The 15,473-nt window shown below is 33.2% G+C and overlaps 1 protein-coding gene across 2 annotated transcripts in view; it reads left to right on the top strand.

Moving 5' to 3' along the window:
- Positions 1–15,473, top strand: part of TDRD3 (tudor domain containing 3) — a 131,244-nt gene that overhangs the window by 113,962 nt on the left and 1,809 nt on the right. For both annotated transcript variants that reach the window (XM_058670669.1, XM_004577438.2), the window contains one exon: positions 14,054–14,179. In XM_058670669.1, the coding sequence (XP_058526652.1) occupies positions 14,054–14,170 (117 nt within the window). In that variant the 3' untranslated portion in view covers positions 14,171–14,179. The remainder of the gene's footprint in view (positions 1–14,053; positions 14,180–15,473) is intronic.

Genomic DNA, 15,473 nt, shown 5'->3' with positions numbered 1-15,473 from the left:
CCTTTCGTTTTTTCTCTATAAGAAAGGAGATGTAAATCGATTCAAGTTGTAAGTTCTTCAGAAGTCTCACTGAAAGCTTAGATTCTTAACTGATTAATAATCATAAAGAGATAAGGAATTTGATGGCTGTTTTGTTTGGACAGCTCGTGTTTCTGTAAAGTAGTGTGTATGACCCTCAACCAAACTAAATTTATAATATCTGTCTGTTTTGGATGCTCAGTTTATAAAGTGTTTATGGAAATAAGGGAGAAAAAGAACTTTCTTTCTAGATCACATTTGGATTCATATCAGTGGAGATCACATGATATAAAAGCACCAGGGTCTGTAGATCTATAGCCTTCCCCTATAATCTAAGAATGCTTATACAGTTATGTGAAAATAGCAGTAACAATAGCCATGCACATGTACTGCTCGCCATTAATGCTGGGTACCATGCAGCACAATAACGCTATGCATGCCATAATTAGATTAGCTATTAAAAATTGTTTTTTTTTTTTAGTCTTGAACCATTGAATTATGGTAAATATGGTTTCTTGCTGAAGTTGCAGTCATCTTCCTTTAAAAATTAGAAGTATTTAACTGATAGAAGGTAAATGCAAACATTTAAGAACAACTTTTAATTTATCAATTCATGGAAAAATCAGTAACTCTTGTGCTAGCAAGGCTGCAGTAATGTGAGTATTCTTACACATTGCTGACAGCTATGTTAATTGCTATGCTCCTTGTGATTTTATCCCAAGACTTTTAAACCCACTAATCTCACACTTGTTAATAGCTTCCAGGAAAATAAAAAGTGGAAAAATGCTAATTGTTAGGAAATTGTCATTAGAGAATCCCCAAATAGTAAAAAGTTGGAATTACCTAAATGTCTAACAATAAATGAATGGTTAATTAGCATCTCTCTTCTGGATGAAATTTTAGAACACTGTTAAAAATTTCAATTAGGTGATGGTAATATCATGGGATATACTTATTATAAGTGAATAAAAATAATTTACAGACTTGAATGAACAAGCCATCAACACAATGCTTATTTTAGATTAGTCAAATAATGTTCAACCTTTGTATTTATTTAAATTTTGAAACTTTTTGTAATTTTATATTGCATTTTTAATTGAAATAAGTAAAAGCAAAACAATTAGCAAGAGTATGCCATGACTGTTTCTGGTTTTTCATTAGCTGCAATAAATCTTTGTTAAGTAGATAAGGATATTATCAAAATTATTATTGGAAAATGCCCTGTGAAGCTAGCTTTAGACCATTGCTATTAACACTAATCCTAGGAATATTAAAAATTGCAGGCCTGCTTGTGCTCATCTTAATGCCAGGTTTTAATACATTAAATGGAAATGTTAAGTAAGTACCTGAGTCATCTAAGACGCGTGTGTGTGTACACAAGCATGTGAGATTCACCAGTGTTTTAAAAGTTGTGATATTTACTAAATTGTTCATTAGGCAGAAAGAGTGAATATCAGGAGAGTAAGGAAGCAGGATCAGAAATTACCTATATGATCATAAAGTTAATTTGCTTACCACCATGTGATCATTTTCTTATATCATTAGAGAACAGGCCATAAGCGGAAGCTGAATCAGGAGGTGGAGCGGCCAAGGCTTGACCTGGTGTCCATATGGGATTCCAGTGCCACAGGTTGAGGCTAAGCGTTCTGCAGCATCATGCCAACCTCTCTATACTAAGCTCTCAATTAACATTTATTTATTTAAATATAGTATTACTTCTGGATACTGTAGCCATTTCAGGGTAGTTTATTCTCTCACTCGATTCGCAGTAGGTATTACTCAGTCCATAGCACTGGTAAAAATGCATGTATTACAATAAAGTCAGAGCATCTATCTTACTGATTTCATTTTGTACTAATTACGAATGAAGTAGAAAGTGCTCAGTTTTGATGTCTGTATATAAGCACTGTAACTTTGAAACTTGGTCACTCTTTCTCCTGTAGCTTTTTGCAACTACATGATATGTGAAAAGAACTTGCACCTCAAGGTTGATATTACCTGGACAACATATCCATACTATGTACCTCTTTTTTATTTTCTTTGAAAAATGGAAATAAGAACATATAACTAACTTCATAAATGTATTCTAAGAAACACAAACTGTTCAGTAAACATTTAGTTGGATCATTGACTGAAATGCCTGATATGTGTGAGTAATTGTATATATGTATATGTATATATATGTATGTATGTATACAATACTTAGTATAATATTGGCTCCATTTCTATATTCTTCTCTTAAGTGTTATTGTTCACCTGCTGAAGTTGTTGTTGATTGTTGTAGCAGCAGTAGGTACTGATTGAAACTTACAAATCAGAGCTTGGGTATCCATTCCAAATTACTTCTCCTGGACAAAAACCCAAACAAACTACTTTACACCATCCTCATCTTCAAATTAATTCCTTTTCCTTCCCGCTTTTTTTGTTGTTGTTTAAATATTCTGTTTAAATGCTACTAATATGAAGAAGTTCTATGCTAAGACTATAAAATATAGCTAAGTATAAAAATCCACAAATTAGTTTCTATCACAAAATAAAAGAACTATACTCCTTTAAGCTGTTACTATTGGCTGCACAAGTATTGAGTTTCATGTTTTTCTGTATGCCAATCATTTTTCCTCCAAACGTTTGGATTCCTATGGTTTGTAACAGCCTTTATAAGTTAGCAACTTAGGTTTTAGCTCTGGCATAAAGCTTTTCAGCCAGCCCTGCTATCAATGAAGTTGCTGCTTGATGTTGACAAGATTTTTTTTACCAGAACTTGGCCTTTGCATATATTGCTGCTAAACCCTTGACAGACTTTTCTTCCTTACTTCAATGCAGATAAAGACTATCCTGCCCTTATTCAGTGATATTAAAAGTGAATAATTGGATTATTGTATCATGTATTTTGTGCTTTGAAGAAAGGTATTTGTAAATTATTAGAATACTATGAACTGCCCTAGACTTTTTGGTTTCTCATTGAACCTTAAGTAGTAATCCTCAGTTTTGAAAATTGTTATACAATCTAGGTGTCTTTCCTGATAGCCACTGACCCTTCTGTTGCAGAGAATCTGTTTGCTATACTTTTCAATATACAAATGATTGGGAGTATACGAATAGAAAAGGGAGTTTAAGATTGTAAAAAGTGGGGACTTAAAGTGTAAGTTTCATGTGAGTTTCAAATTTAAAAAGTTGATTGTTTTAGTTTTTTTGGAACGATGCATATTAAATATTTCAAAAGTCAAGATAATTTTGGAGAGACGTCATGTTTTCCTAACTTGTTCTTGTTATTGTTGCAGCTATGACTATATTGGTAAAGGGGAAATTGCTTTATAAACACACAGAAGTACACTTAGTGTGGTCAGATGTTTGTTATGTTCTTTTGGATAAAATGATGAGCAAATGACTTTGCAAAGAATGTACAATTGGTTCCCCCCCATCTCTTTTTGAGCCTCTTGGATATTTTGATTATGGAATTAGAGGTGATTCACAACTCTCAATAAATATAACGGTCATCATAACAAAATGAATTTAATTGTGTTAAAGCATATAATATCTGATTTTCCTTTACCTAAGTTAATGAAAATAAATTTGTTTGCTTTATTTCTCAAGAAAATGTTTGCGATACCAGTTTCATCCCCTTTGTCCATCTATCAGAATGGATTGAGAACATTTCCTAAACTTGGAAAGAAAACACTTTTGTTTTAGTTTTTTTTTAGAAGAGACTTTTAAAAAGAAATACTCATCTATTGAATATTGTGAAATCTGCAAATGTAGGTGTATTGAGAAATACATATTTAGATAATAGGAAGGTGACAGATAACTTAGGACCTAGCTGACTGTGGTAATGCAGATGGCAGAGAATGTGAAGAATAGAGTTCCTTCTGTTGAAAACATGTTACTGCTGCAACACTTGCTGTATACCAGGCACCATATAACTCTTGGTGTCCAGCTGCTGATTTAGAATCTGCATGGACCTTGTCTAATATTACTACCACCATTTTATACACAAGGAAAACTTCAAATACCAATTCAGAGCCATTTGATAGCTTGTTTAAAATATGAGCTGTAAATTACAGAGCTAATATTTAGGTTTAAGACTTGGTGATACCATCTAATATGATTGTAGACTTTTCTTGTAAATGGGAATGAGGGATACCAACCTACATGAAGAGTTTTGCAGATTTAATGAAGTACCATATATAAGAACATTTGGCATAGCAATAAGTTTGTGCTTTGTATGTGATAAATTATTTTGGTAACTTGTCATTCTTAGTTCTCACAAATTTAACGTAAATAACCAAAGATATATTTATGGTGAAAATACCAGCTAATACTTCTCAATATGGTGGAAGACATTTTTCATGGCATAGGGAAAAAGCAGCTTTCTCCTTTTAACCTACTAATCCTATTACTGAATGAGTGTAATCTTAATATAGAGACTCTTATAAATTTAGCTAGCATTTATATAGTTTAAAGATTAAGCTGAATTTAACTACTACGTTTTAGATTGTAGTCCACTATCTTCTACTGCCTGTGGAGAAAAAAAAAGGCTAACATCATCACTACAACTTGGTCAGCAATACTTCATAAAATATTGTATAATTATGAGAACATACCACTTATGTTTTTATGTCATTTTCACCCTTATTTAAAACAAAAAAAGCCTCCCTAAAGAAATAAAAATAATAGTAACAACAGAATGGATTATATGAAGTTATTAGTTTCATTTTATACTTTTCTTTTTGAACCTATGTAGAGATAAAAGAATGCCAAGTAGCAAGAAAATCTCCATTTCAATCCTTTTCATTTTGTCAAAGCAGTATATCTTTCATGTACTACACAGACTTCAACTGTACTGTAATCTAAAATTTTGTATTCAAAATGGCAAATAATCCCCTGTAAATGTATAATAAAATATATATGGCTGTAGGTTGTAAGGATTCCTCTTGATGGAAAGCACCATATGAATGAACAGTAGTTGAACAATTGGAAAAAAAAAGCATTAAAACAAGAATAGTTGCCCAACAGTTATATATTACCATGTAATAGAATATAATGAGAAATATATGTAGTATTTTTATTCCAGGCAGACCGTTATCTGGAATGTCATTCTGAGTGCTAGGCTATGTAGATAGTAAGATGTATAAAGAAAACATAAATGATCAATATGATGGAGATTCTGAAAATAATGGTATCTGACAAATGATTCTTATTAATGGGATAGGAACAGGTGTAATACTTAAAATCTTTCATATGGCAAAAGAGTGTAATACTTATCTTAAAACCTTTCAGATGGCAAAAGAAAGACTTAACTAGAAAATATGTGTTTAGCAGTTCAAGAAATGCAGATTTACACTTTGTAGTAAAGGATGCAAAGCAATGCTATTGGCAACCTGATGAAATTTGACCCCTGTTCGCCAGGATCATTTAGTTAGAGGAGTCCTAAGCGCAAATTTATGTGTGATGTAGTGGATGGATTTCCAGTTACAGAGATGATCGATCACTGACTGCTGGGGTACGTTGCATTTCTAAAACTATAGTCTTGTTAGCTACCCTGGTAATTGATAATGATTTTAAAACATTTTCCTTCTGTTTCACTGAGAAGAATTATTTTTTGTGCAGGCATTCTTCTTGCAGGTTGTTAGGCTTGAATTTAGAGCTAACTCTGAAAATTGTGTTTGTTACATTGGAGCTTTACCTGCTTTAAGATTTCAGTTTTTTATTCTTTTTCTGTTTTACGTTGTTTAACTCTCAGAAAAGAAGGAAAATTGTCAGCAAATTATTTAATTTCTGTATTATTTGATATTATGATTTTTTCCTTACAATTGTATAAAGATTTTATATCACATATACCTTTTCACTCTTACTCTGCTTACTTTTTCAAGTCAGATGTCTGCCTGTAGTTGAGGTTTGACAAGAAGCTTTTTTTCCCAACTCAGTTTCTTAAATCTGTATTACTTGTCACTGGCATAACCTATCTTTGCATCTCAGGTAGTCAGTTACATCAGACGGATTGGACTGACTCTCAGATAAAAAATAGTGTGGCATAATGATTTAGTCTTTCCTGCCAGAGAACTAACTCATTTTGGTTGCATTAGCCTATCAATTTAAGATATAAAATGATATATAAAAGAAAAATGGTTAGCCACTTTTAGTGTTCATTTGTCCTTACCATAAGTCACTCTAAAACATATTTGATCAGTTTGACATTCTAACACGCATTTCCTCAGTTTGCATATTTGGGGAAACCATTGTTATTGCAAAGATAAATCATAGAAATTGATGTGATAACAGGGATAGATGAACATACATATTTTCCATTATCATCATCATCATTGCCATACTTCTACTTTTTATCTATTGTTTCTAACAGGTTTCTTTCTTGCTAAACTTACTAAAATCTTACGAGCATGGAATAAAGGTGAGAAGTTGAAAAAAATCATATTGATTTGTATTAGCTTTATCTTAAAATATTCAGATTTTATGAGAATTGTATCTTGTAACTTGGATTGGTTATTTATGGTAAGGCTCCTATGCTGATTGACTCTCTTCTTTTGTTGTGTTTGCCTTTTGTTCTCTTTAATTAAAAAGTAACAAAAATAATGGTAATGATAAAATTAACTATGATATGAACTTAAACATTTCTGTAGATCTTTAACATCTAGAAATTTAAAAAGAAAGCCAAGCAGCAAAAACCTTTTTCTTTTATGCATTGATTCTTTCTTTTCTGCAAAGATGGTTCATTTTATTTTCTATACGTACCCAAAGCAATTTGGGAAGTACTCTTAAAACAAGCTAAGGTCTTGATTTTCAGAAAAATTTGAGTCTAGATAGTTTAGATGAAGTGGACATCTATATTGTATTAACAGAGTTACTCAATTCAGAGAAATAGCCAACATATTACTAGGCTTTTATAGGATTATTTTGTAATTCTCCTGGTAAACCTGTGAAGTCATTACTGTTTCATGTATGTGAGAAAACAGAAAAGTTGAGTAAAATGCCTAGAATGCTTGTCAAATCTAAATCCAAACTCAGATCTGACCATGCTAATGCCATGATACAGTTTCTGTTATGGTAATCTTTGAGCAGGTTCTGGTCTTTTGTAACAGGATTATGCTGCCTAGTCCGCCTGAAAGTTTTTGGGATCTATTTAAACTGTAGCTAAAACAGGAAATGATTTTACAGATACACATGTTTTGTAAGGAGTATACTCAGTCTCTGGGCTTCACTGTAGTGTTGTAACAAAGGTGATGACCATTAAATGATATTCATTCAGTTTGGGACCTGAAGTTTACTTGAATGTGAACTTAGAATTTGGATGATGTTACCTATGTAAAATAAAATAAATGTTGCACGAGATCATTTATGTGGAAGCAGAGTAGGATGATGATTTCCAGAGGTATAGTTTAGGAAGAAATGGGGGAGATGTTGGCCAAAAGCCAGTTTGTGCTGTGTAGGCTGAGTGCATTCTGGAGATTGAATGTCCACCTCATGACTACAGTTAACAACATTGTGTTCTATACTTAGTATTCTTTGTGAGGGTAGATCATATGTGTTCTAAAAACAAAAAGTAACTAAGTAGATGGATATGTGAATTAACTTAATTGTGGTCCATTTACAACTATATATACATTATACATAACAAAAAATCAAGTTGTATACCTTAGATATGTGTGATTCCCATGTCAATTATACCACAGTGAAATTGAGAAAAAAGTAAAATTGGCAATGAGAAAAATCTAAGCAAGTTCAAGAATTAGGGGAAACCATTTGAATCAAAAGGTGGAAAAATGTACATTGTAATGTATTATAAAGAACTTCAGGTTGTACTGTGTAAGCGTTTTTTCTGATGCATGGATATTTATAATAACTTTTAATTACTCTGATCCTTGTTTCTAATCTATAAAATGTTGAGATTAAAATTCAAAGCATTTTTGCAAGAATTAAATGAGAGTACATGCAAAATGCCAAACACACAGTAAAATAATTTCCCTTTTTTATTTCTTAAGTTCAACTTCAAATGTGTTTTTAAATGACAAAGGTTCCATAACTTTTATCATTTGGAATTTTCTAAGGATAACGTCCTCTAATCTTTTTTTCCTCGGTATTGTATTTTCCTACTTAAAATATGAATGCAACCTTTGATGTTCAGTTTAATTTTCACGAATGCCTAGGCTGCCAAAAATAACTAATTATTTTGTACTAAAGCATAGAATGTTTTTTGGTGCTAGAAGAAGAACAGCGGTTAATGGTTCTGTATTTACTTCGACATTCATTTAAAACTTCCATTTTATTGTGTGATTTTCATTTGTCATGTTAAATTTAGTTATCAAGATTGTGTCCTAATTGGCACACCATAGAGTAAAATCTTTGAGCTAGGCATTCGGATAATTTCATGGTATTTTGTGGAATAACAAATGAATTCAATTTAATACAACTTTAGAAAATAGTCTCTTTTTTAAGATTTTATTTATTTGAAAGGAAGAGTCAGAGATCAGGGAGAGAGATCTTCCATCCACTGTTTTACCCCCACCGAAGTGACAGGAACTTCCCTGAGGTCTCCTACATGGGAGTCGGGCCCAAACATTTGGGCCATCCTCTGCTGCTTTTCCCAGGCCATTAGCAAAAGACTAGATTGAAAGTGGAGAGCCAGGATACAAAACCAAAATCCAATTGGAACACAAATGTCATAGGCAGTGAATTATTGGCCCCAGTAATTACAGTCTTTGATAAATTAGAAACACATTAAAATGTCCCACAGTCTTTCTGAAACTCTGTATGATGTAGAAATGAAAACATGTCAGCCATACATGTTGGAATGGTTATTTAGTTATTAGATTTTTATATATGTTTTTCCTTTTGCTTTAAATTAGTATTTTTTCTTTTATAGCATAAAATTTATTGGTATAAATAAAGTATTGTCAAAGCTACATAAAAAGAAGTAATTGTACAACTGCCTTGGGGAACATGGGGAAGACTTTATTTCCCCATATTTTCTTCTGAAATTGCAGTTTTATTTTCCCAGAGCTTCTAAAGCTAATAAGATAAAGTATATATTGTAAAATACATTGCATTTGGTTATATTTCATAAAACTTTGTCTTGTTAATAAAACCTGGGGATTTTTTCCCTAAGTGTATTAGGTGAGTTTGTATAATCAAATTAGACTTTGGTTGGACTATAGATTTGTGTATGTGTGATTGAAAGCAAATGGGAAAGGCCTCTGAGACCTGCATTCCAGTGTCTTAAACAACTCACTTTCTTATATTAATCAGGGACTTCCCCTACTTACTCTCCAATAGATAGCAGAGGGTGAGCTACATTTGAGTTTTGACTTTTGCACTTTACACATTACAAGTTCAGAGGCATTGAGGGAAAAAAAATCAAGCTCACACGTGTAGAAACTTCCATTTTTAATTGAAACCTATTTATTTTATATTGGGATTCTACATTAAATTCCACTAAAAAGTGCTGTATCCCCTCTCCCTTCAGTAAATAATAATAATTATAAAATTCAAATGTGCTGCATGAGAACCTCTTATTACTCTCCCAGTTGTTAAATGTTTGGTTTACTCCTTGCCCTCCTTGCTCAGAAGCATACTGAAAGGCTGATTCAACTTCTAGTCTAGGTGTGGCTCTTATCTCTGAAGCAAATAATGGCTTCTTAGTAGTTGAACTGACTGCTCTTCACAGAAACCATCTATTTACAATCTATGTTTCTGGGCTACCATGGGCCCAGTTTATTTTGTGGCAGAGCCATAAATATTGAAGTGGAATGTATTTCTTACAGAAAGATTGCTGGTTAACTAAGGTTCAGCATTGATAATGTGACTCTGGTGGGCATTGGGCTAAGCCAGAGTTTCTCAACTTTGTGGGCTGAATGTTCATTGGAAAATGTATAGTCACATTGCTGGCTCTACTCAGCAGATGCACTAACAGCTCCCCCTACTAACATCCACCCTGGAATAGCCTAATGCTCAGCTCGGTGGAAACAAATGGTTCTTCCTTGAGAACCAGTGATCTAACTCCATTCTAAAGGATACTGGCTTATATACTAAGCTGTTCATGACCCTAATGTTTGTGAAATGGATAGCCTGACTTGTATTTTATGTCTTCTGTAAGTATGCCCTGGGTTCTGATGAACCTGTTTAGAGGTATACTTTATGTCACAGCTCAGATATAAGTGGGGAATGTGTAGTTTGTGTTTTGATTCTAAATAAAATATATACTACTTAGAGATGAAAGATGATAATGCAAAAAAGATGTGATTTATCAAATGTATTTATAAGTTATGTATCACCATCTTAGAATACCAGTGTGCAGTGAGGAATACTTGCGAGTAAAGCCAGAAAGCTACGAACAGCTTCTAGTTCAAGTTTGTGAAGGTTGTCCATCTTTGCTGCACAGACTTACCTTACTTGCAAGTTTGAAGTGGCAGACTGCTGAGACTGATCATTTTAAGCAAATTGCCAGGGTAATTTTGATAACCTCTTAAATTTTGGAATTACTACTCTAAGTACTAACAACCAAAGCCCAAGTGTCAGTTACAAAAACTCTTACTATTCCTATTCTGATGCTATTTGAGGAAGGTTTTCAACTTGATTTTGCCATGAGTCACATTGAGATGGTGGGAGGAATTATGCCCTAACTACAGGTTTACTTAAAATTCAGCTTCCAAATTCCATCCCTCTGAAGTCCCAGTCAGCTGTGAGCAATAGCAGATTATTCCTCCAGTCATTTAGGAGCCTGGGAAAGGATTCTGTTCACAGCTCTGGTGCTGATGGTCCCTCATTGGAAATGACTTCAGTTCATCCAGGTTGGAAGAATGATCTAGAGAGGCCTAACGTGTTATTTTCATGGCTATTGATCAGAACAACTATAGGCCCCCATTGGGTGTGCCTTGAGAGCACATACTATCTCACTCCTTCTGTATATATGTATTTTGATTCAAAATACATCTCACTCATAATTGGTGCCATAATGACTTGCATTTTTGTGGATTTTTTTTCATTAAGAAGGAGAATAAATAATGAAATTTGACATGAGAAGTACTCTCTTTGAATACTGGTTTAGCATTTTAAAAAATGTTAAACTTATCATTTTATAGAGGGAACAGATTTCAACTATTTCATAAACCCAATTTTAAGAACATAGTAATACTTCCTGTTATACCCTGCCTTCTTCCTTGCTGCCTCTTTTGTCCACCCTTCTCCCTCCTTCCATTTGTGTTTTATACAGTGACATACTTTCAACTTACTTTATTATCACAACTTTAACTCACCATTAAAGAATTCAGCAAGTAGTAAATATAAAAAAACATTCTTCTCATAAGTATAGACCAGAGCTATAAGCAATAATCAAATCTCTGTGACAAGCAAAGATTTGTTTACTGGTGATATGATCCTAAAAAGCAAAAACCTACTTAATGACATTAACTCCATCACAAGTCTTTTGAGGAACCTGCTGTGAGAGTCAGAAACAGAATGGCTCTGCACTGGACCCTCCCTCCACTTACTGCTTTGACTTGAGAAAATCCCCCACCTTTACAGATGGCCTTACAGGATTGTATGCCAACTCTAATGTCATTTTTCAAAACATGTAAAAACTTATGAACTATGAAATTAAAATTGTTTCCTTGTGTTCTATTAGTGAGTAGTGAACCTAAAGGATAGGCTAGAAGAAAAACCAGATATAAATTTCAAAGGTAACTCAAATTGATTTATTGTATTGAGCTGTTATATGAAATAAGAGTGCTTGTTGGTAACAGGATTGGCCCTCAAATGCTTTGCTAGGGATTGAGACGTTTTAAAGGCACACAATGTACCTTTAGCAATAACTGAAAACCAAACTGTTAGTATCATTCTGATTTTTTTTTTTTACTTTTACCTTGTATAGAAACTTTGTAAAGATGTCAAATTAAGCGAAATAAGTGAAATAAATTTCATGGTTTGTCATCTCTGTAAAACTATTTAATTGGCTCTGGATAGTACAGTCTGTGAGTGTTGTAAACAAAGAAGAGACAGCATTTCAAGCAGCAGTGTCATTTCTTTGTATAAATCCATTTCATTCAGTATCTTACCTCAAATGGTATATTTTATTGGTAAGTTACAGATTTTTTGATGTTTTCCAGTCATTTCTGCACCAAGATGAGGAGAAAAATAACATTCCACTCCAATTCCTGAAACAATTTATCTCCCAAAGTGCTAAATATATTCATTCTTACCCTGGTAGCATGCAAAACTTCAAATATTGTCATTTTTCATGAAATTGACTAGTTCCTTTTCAGTTCTAGCCATGATATTTGATAATTACCATTCAGAACAGTGGCCAGAATAATAACTCTCTCTTTTCCTCAATACTTAAAAATTTTTCTTTTTTGCACTTTGACTGCCTCACTAAATTACAGGGCATAATGTCTGATGCTTTCAACCATTTTAAGACTGACTGTTAATAAACAGAGTTTGGGGGAAGAAGAGCTCATCTGGAAATTGTGTATAAAACTGACTACTGAGTTATACCAATAGTATTGTCAAATTTCCACTCCCATATTTCAATCATAATAACCCTTTGAGGAAAAACATTAGTTTTCGACTACTTGTTTGTTGTGTTTTACAGAGTGACACTTAAAGACATAAACTAGCAATGTTTGAATTTAAAGCTCAAATTCATCTTAAAAGTTTTAATGCAAAATCGTAAAACTTTTCTGGTCTTCATTGTCCTTAGATAAGGGTAAAATAATGGTTCTTTCTCAAGAATATTATACAGGATATCCAACAAAATAATAGTGTCATTCCAAATATTAAGCATCATTACTAAAAAATAGGATTTGACCTAACAGTCTTAACATCTTTGTTTCCATCAGGTAAAATTGAAACAGTTTTATCTGTAAAATTTAAAGAATAAAATTATTTCCTGTTATGTACAGCATTAAAGGAAAGCAATCTTTGGGAAAAAAGATTCATACATAAAAAGAAGATGAAGAAAAATATGTTAAATCTCCAGAATCATGCAAATTATGGTGCTGTCATAATTCAGTTGGAATTTAAACTTTGTGTTTAGTAAAGAATTTGTAAACAAAATGGAGAGCTAATTTTTTGTGTCTTTAATCTAGCACATAGTTCATAGTCCCATTAATTCAAAGCATTAAAATAACAAGGTGGCAGCATTCAGTAAGAAACCAGCGTGGCTTTTGGCTATATTTTGTTGCCTCTAAATCCTCTTTAAATAAAATACTATGATTAACTATACTCTTTCTGCTGTTTAATCTGCTTATCCTAATTTCTCTATGCTGTTGAGTTGGCAGATCTTCCCATCAGTAAGAATGAGGAGAATAAAATAGCTTTGACACTTTTGATCTCTCTATTTTGCATGACGTTTTCTTTATGTGTAAATTGTACCTCCCATTCCAATTACTTATTTTTCTCCTGTCTCTAAATGTAAGGTTCTTAACGATGTTGGAAACTTCATCAGACGAAGATAAGATAGTCTGTGGACACTCTCTGGTGCCTCAACCCTTAATATATTTTATCAAAACTCCTTGCTGTGATAGATACTTACAAATATTCCCAGAATCAGCTAGACCATCAGGGACTTCACAAAATATGAAGATTTGATGTGCTGAAACTATCTCAAGAACTTTGAATATGAAAATTTATTGATATAAGTCAATTTATAGCAACAATGACACAAAAAAATATTTAGAGTAACAAACATTCTGGAAAATTGTTACTATAAAGCTGGTTTTTCTGTGTTCTTACGACATTTTGTTAAGTGATTTGATGTGATAATTTTTTGAAAATAGTTTCTTTCCTTAAAATTAATATTTATTCTTATCTTATAGACTATGGTCTACTATTACCAAGGACCCAAAATACTTTTAACCATGTCCCTGACTTTTTGTTTTTTCCCTTTACCTTACCTCCCTCTGTTGTAACAACTGACAGATGTAGTCCCAGGGCAGCTAAAAGGTTATATTAAAATGAGATCCATAAGTGTAATGTAGAAAACTTGGAGCTATTATGAACTTGTTAAATCCCTGCTTTTTGCAAATAGGAGGAAGAGGGCACCTACGACCAAACTCTTGAATTCCGTAGAGGAGGTGATGGCCAGCCAAGACGATCGACTCGGCCAACCCAGCAGTTTTATCAACCTCCAAGGGCTCGGAACTAATATGAAAAGGTAATTATTGTGGTTTCCATATACAGCAAAAACACAATTCATAATAGTGTGTTTTAAATGATTCTCTAAGTTATATCTAGAAAGTTTTGCGATTATACCACATTTACAAAGGACTTCGATTGTACTTTTTTTCCCAAAAAGTGTTTCTAACCATTTCTTTCTATACGTACTGCTTCTACCAGAGGTTAAGGTAATTTATGAAGAAGTAGAAAACACCCACCTGATTTACTGAGATTCTTTTTTATTGCTTCATTTTAATTCTTTCATATGTTTTATGTAAAATGGCATTTTCTTTTATTGTAGCATTGTGTTTCAGACTAGTTTTAAATTTACAATACAAAAATTATGAGGTAGTAATAGAGGTCCCATGTTTCCCTCACTCTGTTTCTTCTCAGCATTTCATATTAATATGTTTGTCACAATTGTTAAATTTAGTTTCAACATGTGAGAGAAAATATACGGTATTTTTCTTCCTGTGTCTTATTTCACATATTGTGATGTCCTCCATTTCTGTACATTTTGCTGTAAATGACAGGATTTTTCTTTTTCATAGCTAAATATGTCATTGTATGTGTATCCTACATTTTCTTCTGGTAATCTGTTGATGGACACCTTGGTTGATTGCATATTTTGGTTATTGTGAACAGTGCTGCTATATGCTTATGGAGTAAATGTCTCTTTGATGCAGTGAGTTCATATTTTGGGCATATGCCCAGTATTGGGATTACTGAATCATAGGGCAATTCCATTTCTAGATTTAAAGGAATCTCCAGGCCAGCTTTATGGTTTAGCTGGTAAAGCTGCTGCCTGTGACAAAGGCATCCCATATGATTCTGATTTGAGTCCTGGCTACTGTATCAACCTAGCTCACTGCTAAATGACCCAGGAAAACCAGCAGAAGATGACCCAAATGTTTGGGCCCCTGCTACCCATGTGGACGACCTGGATGAAGCTCTTGGCTCCTGGCTTTGGCCTGCCCCAGCCTTGGTTATTGCAGCCATCTGGGGAGTGAACCAGCAGATGAATGATTGTCTCTCTCTCTTTGTAACTTCTAATAAATAAGTAAATCTTTAAAAAGATAAAAAAGATAAAAATAAAGTATGGCTTATTAAAAAAAAAGTCACCATGTTTCCTCTATCTTTCAAGAACTGAATTAAAACAACATAGTGACTTACTGAAATATAGTTTTGGGACCATATGTTACTGATGCAGAAGCTTTCATCTTAGAAAAACACAGAGAAAGCTGCTGTGTGAAAGCTTGTCTTCAACAGGAAGAGGCAAAAAAAAAGTAACA

Source organism: Ochotona princeps, chromosome 12, assembly GCF_030435755.1.
Source record: "Ochotona princeps isolate mOchPri1 chromosome 12, mOchPri1.hap1, whole genome shotgun sequence".
In the NCBI taxonomy this organism is placed as follows: domain Eukaryota; kingdom Metazoa; phylum Chordata; class Mammalia; order Lagomorpha; family Ochotonidae; genus Ochotona; species Ochotona princeps.
This window is presented reverse-complemented; position numbering and strand designations above follow the sequence as displayed.